Source organism: Austrofundulus limnaeus, unplaced genomic scaffold (genome assembly GCF_001266775.1).
Source record: "Austrofundulus limnaeus strain Quisiro unplaced genomic scaffold, Austrofundulus_limnaeus-1.0 Scaffold111, whole genome shotgun sequence".
In the NCBI taxonomy this organism is placed as follows: domain Eukaryota; kingdom Metazoa; phylum Chordata; class Actinopteri; order Cyprinodontiformes; family Rivulidae; genus Austrofundulus; species Austrofundulus limnaeus.
The window spans coordinates 1095489-1105553 of NW_013952513.1; the positions used below are offsets into that span (position 1 = coordinate 1095489).

The following is a 10065-nucleotide window of genomic DNA, read 5'->3' on the forward strand; positions in this document are numbered from 1 at the left end:
GGGGTACCCCAAGTGAGACAAAAAACAAATACAAATCTGACTTGGCACAGTTGATCACATAGGTCTGCTTCACAAATACATCTTGACTCAAACATGAGGAAAAACACAGAACAAGCTATGATTCCTCTTCTTTACATGTGTCAAATTTAAGGCCTGCAGGCTAAATGTGGCCCACCATGACATTTTATGTGTTCCACAAGAGCTTCAAAGATGTTTTAATGTCTTAACATAAACTGCTCTAAAGCCAGCATTGACCATAAACTACATCTCCCTTAACACAGTTACAGTATTTAACCAGCAAAATTCGCTGTGTGAAATTTCCATTCCATTGCAATTTTTCCAGCTACTTTTGCTGCGGCCCAGTTGTACTGGGAAGTGGGAGTTTCACCATTTTAAAATCATATACTTAAACTGGAACTTCCCTCCAGTGGGAATTCCCTGTCAAAAAGTGGGAGAGTTCAGAATTCAAGATCGCAACTACTCACCACAACTCAACAGTGAGTAAAACTCTTTTTTTCTTTAAAAATTATTTCTGTTTTATTTATTTCACATTTAGTCAGTTGTACGTGTAGTATTATTCAGTGCTTACAAGATGATGTGTTAAAATGCTGTTTCTATGTAGAAAATACCACATAGAGCTCAGTTGTTATTAGTAGTGTTCAGCTGTAGCAATGACATGAGGAATGTGACATTTTGTGTTTTTAGATAAGTTAAAGTTAAACACAAAGTTAAACATAAAATGTTAAAGTTAATTACAACTGGCCTCCATAACGCTCATGTGACCCTCAGTGAAAATGAGTTTGGCACCTTTGCTCTACTCTTTCAAGTCAAAACGCCTGCTGTAAAGACCTTTTGCTTTTTGATATTACACTTTAAAAGGATCACATTTGACATAAACTCAAAATCAGGATTTCATGCAGAATTTGAAAATTTTTAACAACTAAGACAACTAAAACACAAAAATTTAGATTGATGAGCATTCATTTACTTACCAGTTTGACAAAATAATGGCCAGTCTAGTGGACAAGTTCCACAACAGAACAATACCATAGAAGAATCCCAGGTTACACAAATTCATAGATATGCATGCAAGCTACATTTTATAAAACTTTACGTACAGTAGTTGTCAATTTTGCATTACAGGGGTAGGAAATGTTAGGCAGCACTGTAGCTAAATGCTACTACTTGGAGTTGTAAATAATCATTACATTATAATCACGTAGTGCAAAGCTGACAGCCCACATAGCAGACAGGTGTGGACCAGATCTGGTGCCAAGCTGGCAGACTCCTGGCAGGGCAAGTGGTTGGTCAACTAGATGTAGGAAAGGCCTGACAATGATGGCATTAATTACATAATGACCTTCCACAACTGGCTTTCCAGAACTGGCATCTAACTGACCCGGTTGTAGTTTGGTATGCTTGGCTCAAATTAAACTGTGCTACTGTACCACTGGCCTAGTTCTGGTTTGGCATATTTAAGTCAAATTTAACTGTGCCACAACTGCTTTGGTTATAGTTTGTTATGTTTGGCCCTGATCCAACTGTGCTACCACTGGTCCAGTTGTGGTTTGGTATGTTTGGCCCAGATCTAACTGTGCTACTACTGGTCCAGTTGTGGTTTGGTATGTTTGGCCCAGATCTAACTGTGCTACTACTGGTCCAGTTGTGGTTTGGTATGTTTGGCTCAGATCTAACTGTGCTACAACTGGTCCAATTGTGGTTTAGTATGTTTGGCTCAGATCTAACTGTGCTACCACTGGCCCAGTTATGGTTTGGCATGTTTGGCCCAGATCTAGTTGTGTTACCCCTGGCCCAACAGTGGATAGATTCATAAGGTGCTGGCTCATGCATAGACCACCTATAGCAAATCAGATCTGGGCACCAAAGGCCATCATTCTTTGAGGTTTCTTGGCCGAGTATTGGTGCATTGCGCGGGCCAGAACTGGGCCAGACAAAATTTTGCTATATTGGAGTGATGTGAAGGTTTTTAAACTAGTGTTTCCACAAACCACTCTAGCATTATTATGACCCCCGCATGCGAAGCGTAAGCGGGAGTCATATTGTTTTCGTACGTTTTTTTTCCAGTGATTTTTGTTCAACCGTAGCACAAAAATGGCTGCACCGATTAACATGAAATTTGGCAGGACTGTAGTTGAGTCTGACTTACACTGCACCAGCCAACGGTTTTACAATAGACCCCGTGTTTGAGGAGGGGGCTCCTTTCAAAGAGGGAGTGTCTGGACATGCAAAAATGGTCATAGCTCAAAAACTTTTAAACATGGAAGCTTCAGATATTTTTGTTGTTTAGCTCTGATGAAGCTCTATATATTAGGCCCACCAATCAGTGCCCCCACCCCCAGGACCCCCCAATTAATCAAAAAAGGGGTATCTGAACATACAAAAATGGTTATAGCTCAAAAACTGTTAAACATAGGAGCTTCAGATTTTCTTTGGTTGTTTAGCTCTGATGAGGGGCTGTCCATCAGGTTAACCAATGCTCCCCCACACAAAAAAAAGACCCCCATCCAAACCACTACAATTTTGGGATGCACCTAGTAGCATGACATTTATTAGGACAAAAGACTTCTGAGTTCTGGTGCATTTGTGTGTTCGGGGGTCATTATGTTACTGCTATGCCGTATCTAGTTGAGACTGGAGTTGTTTCAGGACAGTAGCAATCCTCTTTGGTCTTGGCTCTGATTGGACTAGCCATTACTTTGTCAACCCAGTTCTCTGAGCTATCTACAACAGGTAAGATTTTGTATGAAACTCCTGATGCATCATGAGCTCTGACAGGTAAAGTTTACAGTAAAGCAGCCGTTCTGACCTCTGACATGACGGGCAGGTTTTCACGAGGAAGTAACCACATTGGCTTGATTTGTCTCTGCTGGAGTTTCCTCAGCAACCGCTTCACCTTCCGATCTCTCGGGTCTGCACATTTCACTGCCTTCTTTGTGTAAAGACTATAAAAAAACAATAAACATTTTTTTAGCTGGCACAGGAGGGACCTGTTGGAGGAAACTGGCAGGTGTTTTAATGGTGTTGCATTTCAAATATGTCTCAAAGCAATGCAATAATATACTGTAGATATGAAAATAAATGGATCAAAACTGAATGAAGCAGGCGAAGTATTTTAGATGGAGTGGAAAATGCAGTGTTTGTGTGAACAGGATCATGTGGAAAAGGTCTTAAATCCCTTGCTACCTCAGATTTCTCAGGGCACTTGGAAACAATAGGTATCACAATGCAGTTTGCTTAACTAAACCCTGCTGTTCTGACTGACTGCTGTTACTGGCCTGCAAGGTAGTTTCCCACATATTTCCTTTCTTACTTTCCTGGCATTTACAGCTCCAAGCTCTGCATTAACAACTGGACCTGGAAAGATGACAATGCCTCTGAGCCGCGCTTCACTAATGAGAGGCATATTTTTCATTCCTGCAATTTGCTCCTAAGCCCCAGGAGCTGGATAGTTGAAATACTTGCATGATGGCTTGTATATTGCAGTCGGGCCCCTCGGTCTGCACCTCGAACCGCAGCACATCTTTGGTACGCACCTTGCCCTGGGAGTACAACATGCAGCACTGGACATCTCTCTGCATCTGCACGCCATTAGCTGGGAAACAAACAAAAACAAACAGAGGGTGTCACAAATTTCTTTTAAGTTATGCTCTGTTATTACTTCCTACAGTGTAATATATTTTAGCTTAACTTTAGCAGAACTTGCCAGAGCCATTAAAAAAGTTTTTCATTTTTACCAGAAATAACCTTGACATGAACTACACACACATTTTATATTCGTATTAGTGCAAGGTACCACTATTTCTGGAAGGTTTACAGGACAGGAAATGCTTTCCATCCTGCAGATTCTCCAGATTTTTGTGTGCGTACGGTACATAGTTATATAAACACGAGTATGTCAGATCAATTCCAGGGTTGGGAAACACATCATGCCTGTAAAAGGAGAGGAGAGGAGGTTTTGCTGTGATGTCGCCTCGTAAGAAACAAATGTAGCAGTAGAAGAAATGAGAGCTCTGAGCCGCTTCGTTGTGCTGATGCAGAATCATCCATGCTGCCACTACAAACAGAGCCCATCGCGCAGACTGACACAGTTCCCATCTCTCTGCAAGAGTGGTGATGCTCGTCCTCCTGCTTTCTGCCTCTGTTTACATCCATGCCTCCATCCCTGCTGCTGCTGCTGCTGCTGCTGCTGCTATATCTCTTTCCCTCCTTCCCTTTTCTGCCTTCGCCATGGCTCCGCTTGCTACAGCATCCAACTGCAGGGTGCATGCAGCCTATGCAAGACACACACACAGATATTCACAGAGTAGCCCATGCCCTACCTTCCACAGATGCCATGAAGACAGCAGTGAGACAGAGGACAGTCAACATCTGCAGGAGGAACATGGTGGCACTGGCAGGGAGGAGAGGATGATCCACTCTGTCACCTCTCCCTCTATATGGCTGCCTCGTAGATTACTCCCTCCCTCTCTTTATACCTCCCTGCCCATCTCTCACTCACTTCCACCATCTCTTTTTTTCTGTCTTACCGTCCTTCCTTCCCTCCCTCTGTTTGTCCATCCTTAGTCATTCTCACACTCAACTCTCTTCCTCCTTCTTTTTACACGTTCATCCCACCTCTCTCTGGTTTCTCCCCGCTCGTGTTCTCGCTCAGGATGCCAAGCTCCATTTGTTTTATTTCAGGCTTTAAATTCCTTCTTTCCTCCTCTCGCAGTTTTTTCCTCCTTCTCAGGACAGAGATCCAATGAGTCATGTGTGGAAATAACAACCAGTTATAAGTTATAAGTATTATTCAAGCAGGAGGATACTTCATCTTAAATTAATGTGATTTGACGGGAAATTGTTTCTGACGTAAACAAAACATTTAAAACTTTATTAGTTGTTGAAGTGAGAAATTTCCAGGGATTTGACTGAATTCTACTGATACTAGTTGGAAAGTGACTCAAGTAAAATGTAATGTAAATATTAGAAAGTTTTCTTATCTCGAAATTCTCAAAAATCATTAGAAATACGTCTACAACTGAATATCTTTTGGAACTAACCTAATTCCAAATGGATGCAACATATAATTGATTTTAGCAAACACAAAACATGTTTGTTAACTTCACAGATTATGGGCTAAAAATTGGTTTGGTAGTACGAGTCACGCCCCAACCCTTCTACCAGGTTGTTTGAGAAATCCCGTTCTTTTAATTCAAGTAACAATTAGTTCAAACAGTTTTTAATTTGTTTTAAGTGCAAAACAAGTAAAAAAAACAATGGTTTAAATAATTCAAATGATAAATAATCTCAGTTTGTTTAGCCACAGCAAACAGATGTTTTATAAGTTTTATGTTTGGGTTTCTCATGATGTTTTGTCATTACTCTTTGTTTCACTTGCTCTTTCCATTAACCTTCTGCTGACTCCACACACATAGTCCCAGTTTTTGCCATAAATTAATCCCTTATCTTCCTCTCAGCACACCTGAGATTTATGTTCTGTTGAATAGCCTTTGTTTGGGCTTTGTTTGTCTCCATGAGTATGTGACTTTTTTAAAAATATCTGCCACTGCATTTGCCTCTGTTTTCATTAATATTTTTTGGTTGTTTGCTGTTGTGCTGACAAATCCTTTTTTTTTTAAATCAGTCTGCTTTCTTTTATTGAATGCCTCATTCCTTCAAAACTGCACCAATTAAGAATTAAAGAACATGTAATCCTAACACCGCTGCATAATGCTAATTAGTTCAAAGTTTTTGTCCCATGTCTTTCAAATAAAACATTCAGATATACATCGAAATGGGTTTCTTTTTCAGGAATAAAGTGTGACGACTTGGTAGCAGCACATCATTCAATGTAGACAAAATGAACATTTATTTTTATCTTGGTTTTCCTTTTTTATACAAAGTTTGTGCTTCAAAATAGGCATATATGATGGACTGTAGTACTCATATTGATACATTTGTTATCATCATTATCATTATTATTATTATTATTATTATTATTATTATTATTATTATTATTACAATTATAATAATACCAGGGATCATTTGTAAAGTTTAGTCATTTCTTGACATTGTGAATAATCTTTGGTTGGTGGAACCCAATGGTGAATTTTTTTATCCAGGCCAAGTTGTACTGCAAACACAAACAGCTGAAAATGTTGATTATCTTATACTCTGTAAAACAGGTGAATAAAGGTGTTTATTCACCACCATCTCTATCATCTTCTGCAAGTCAGACAGAGAAGAAACTGCCATTGTAAACAAATAAAAACATTTAAATTATTTTCCTGTTTTTTGCTTAGGCTAATGTGGATTTAAAGAAAAATACTAAACTATAATTTCTGCACCGACAAAGGTGAAGAATTTGCTTTAGCAAAAATGTTTTGGCTCATTTGAAGTTATTGACATCTAACAAAACTAAGTTTGCTATGAAGGCATGTGTTTCATGTACAAAAGACAAATGTTACAAATTTCTGCTCAGATAATAAATATCATTATAGCTCACTATGTTGGCTTTTTAACTGCCTCTGTCATCCATAAACATTAAGGTCTGGCAGGAATATTAAACCAATTTGCTGATTTTTAGCTGAAATGAGCCAACATTCAGCTGCTACTTGTCTGTGAATAAATCACAACAAAACTTTACTTAGAAAACCAAACCCCAAGAATGAGCTGGAGGCACAATGTGCAAAATAAAGCATCAGTTAAACATGAGGTTCAAATAGAAAAACAACATCAGAGCCTGATTCTACGACATAAACCAGGACAATAGATTTGCATCTGTTTCACAGACTTTGCTGCAACCCTGCTGTAGAGACAAATGATGGAAACAGCTGGCAAAAACAGATTGTGACGTGTCAAAATGATCAATCAAAAACCTGATTATAGATACACAAATGTTGCCCCATCAAAGTGTTGAACTTTACGACATTAATACAGATAATTAGTCCTGCATGTTTGAAATAATTTTACACACTCCACAATCTCTCTTTTAAATGTTTTTTTTTTCAAAGTCTCAAACATTCTCCTGCTACAGAAGTGTTTTCTTTGGAACATTGTGTCACATTTCCAGCTCTGTGAGCAAGTTATTTGATTGCAGACGTCCTGGACCTTGTAAAGCATTTTTAGAAAAATTCAAGCTTTTCTTCAAGGTTCAGTGTCTTTTTTTCTTGACAACAAACTAATGGACCTGACACAAAGATGAAAAATTTCCTTTATAGAAGGGGAGTCAAACTCATTTTCACTGAGGGCCACACGAGCTTTATGGTGGCCCTAAAAGGGCCAGTTGTAATTAACTTGTGTTTAATGTCAACTAATCACGAAAGGTCATGTTCTTCATCACATTGCTATGGCTGAACACAGCTAAACAATAACTGAGCACTACATGGTAATTCCTGCATAGAAGCAGTGCTTTAACAAGTAAAAGTACAACAATCAGAGGGTCACAGTTTTTGGTTTTTGGACCTGAACATTTTCGGAATAAACTTTGCAGCCTTTCACTTCCTCTGGATGGCATTAATCTGGCCTCCAGTTCTAACGTAAAGAAACTTGGTGTTATTTTTGATCAGGAATATTAAAAATGTTACCAGGACCGCCTTCTTCCACCTGCGTAATATCGCTAAAATTAGAAACATTTTGTCCAAAAATGATGCAGAAAAACTGATTCATGCATTTATCACATCTAGTCTGGATTACTGTAATTCTTTATTATCTGGGCATCCAAAAAACTCTTTAAGAAGTCTTCAGTTAATCCAAAATGCTGCTGCTAGAGTTTTAATGAGAGTTGGAAGGAGAGATCATATTTCTCCAGTTTTAGCTTCTCTCCACTGGCTCCCTGTCAAATTTAGAACAGAATTTAAAATATTACTCCTAACATACAAAGCTCTTAACAACCAAGCTCCATCATATATTAAACATCTTGTTGTTCCACACTTTCCTAACAGAGAACTTCGCTCTCAGACTGCAGGTTTACTTGTGGTTCCTGGAGTCTCTAAAAGTAGAACGGGAGGCAGAGCTTTCAGTTATCAAGCTCCTCTCTTGTGGAACCAACTTCCAGTTTCTGTCCATGAGGCTGATACTCTGTCTACTTTTAAGATTAGACTGAAGACTTTCCTTTTTGATAAATCCTATAGTTAGACTTAGGTTTCCTGAGTTATCCCTTAGTTCTGCTGCAGACTGCTGGAGCACAAACTGACCACATTTCCTTACTCTGCTGCTGTCTTTAGTCACTCTCCTCTACATGTTTGTTTTAATTACTTTTATCAATAACAGGTTTTTCTTTGTCTCTCTTCAGAAGAAAATACACCTGGACCAGTCCCATCCAGGTGTCCAAAGTCTCAGGACAGGAAAGTCCCGTCCACTTTCCTGTCACACCCCCCCCCAGGTCAATGATGGCTTTGAAGCAGCATATTTTAAAGACCTTAATGTATCTTTGAAGCGCTCGCTGACCACATAAAATGTCGTGGTGGGCCATATTTGGCCCGTGGGTCTTGGGTGTGACACATGTGCTTTATTGGAATCCATCTCCATTTTCTGATACTATTGGTAATGAAAAATAATGCATATCAGCAGTGTATCAATGTTGTCTTTAAAAATATACTATGGGATAAATCTTGTACCTGCTGGAATTGAATTTGAATTGCTCAGATTAAATGTGCATAATTTGAAATTGAATGCATTGGTTTGAAACTGAATTTAAAGTTTTGTATCTGAATTAATTTCCTTTGAAACTGTATTTTGGTTTATTAAAAATTAAGTTTGATTACTTTCACTTTCAGTTCCAAAATTCAGATTTTTGTGTCACACATCCTGGTCCTTGAGAAAGCCAGCCAGAGTAATCAAACACAGATCCACAGATCTATGTTTCACTTTGAAGTTTTCCTTCAGTAATGTAACAGAGTTGATGCAATCCACCATAAAAGTGACAAAAACAGTTATTTTATTGCAGTGATTAATTTTACCTATAGGAAATGTTACATTTACATCACATCATGGATCAGTCAGCAGCAGCATCTGATCAATATGTGATCCATGATGTGATGTAAATGTTACATTTTCTAAAGGTAAAATTAATCACTGCAATAAAATAACTGTCTGTTTTTGTCACTTTTACAGTGGATTGCATCAACTTTGTTACATTACAGAAGGGAAACTTTACCAAAGTGAAACATAGATCTGTCATCTGTCAAATTCTCTGAATATTCTCTTTAACCATTGTCATCATGTTCCAAAATTGTTTAAAAAATGTCAAAATTAGCATTACCGCAGTGTGTTGATGACTTGACTGCATTTGATTCTAATGTGACTGATGGGCGAGGGAAAAGATTTTTCATGTTGGAAATTTAAGTTAGTTTAGATGAATAAAAAGCTTTTGCTCTTACATTTCCCAATTTATGAGCATGTGTAAAAAAGATCTACATCACAAAACAAACTTCATGTACAGTATGTAACATGAACTTTGTGAATATTATTTTTTCATTCTGATGAAACTGTTGGAATGGACTCATCAAAATATCCTGAGGAAATACCACTTTGTCATTTCATAAATTAGACTTACAGCAATTTGAACAATTTACAGTATTTCACTAAATGCTTTGTGCATAGTGAACTCAACAGAATGATTGATTTTTATTTATTTGGCAGCACTGATGCAAAACTGTCAGGTAGAGATTTAAAAACAGATTTTGGGTTGAGTTAGAATAAAATATGAGCCTGTCTGAGTTCATCTGGTTTGACAGATTCCAACACTAAATATCTTATTTTTTGTTTTCCTCAAACTCTCTTCTGGAAATGAGTCTGTAACTTTTTTCATATTAATGAGCAGCAACAGTTTTTTAAAATGTAAAATTGTTTTGGTTTTATAGTCACTACATTAACACATCTGGTAAAAGGTGTAAAAAACCTGACAACCTGGCAGCGTTATCTCCTTCATGGAATTCAAGGCATGAAAATACAGGCTGTATTCTGAGGGGTGAGGCTGTAGTAAAAATGTGTGCTATTTATATGCGTGTGTGTGTGTGTGTGTGTGTGTGTGTGTGTGTGTGTGTGTGTGTGTGTGTGTGTGTG

The 10065-nt window shown here is 38.2% G+C and overlaps 1 protein-coding gene across 1 annotated transcript in view; it reads right to left on the reverse strand.

Annotated features, from left to right (window-relative positions):
• The window catches only part of ccl44 (chemokine (C-C motif) ligand 44), a gene marked incomplete in the record, with an annotated part of 5669 nt that extends 1080 nt beyond the window's left edge, over nucleotides 1–4589 (reverse strand). The window contains 3 exon segments of the mRNA XM_014014216.1: nucleotides 2828–2963; nucleotides 3484–3613; nucleotides 4341–4589. Of these exon segments, the coding sequence (XP_013869670.1) occupies nucleotides 2828–2963; nucleotides 3484–3613; nucleotides 4341–4404 (330 nt within the window).
• Nucleotides 4590–10065: the final 5476 nt, after the last annotated feature.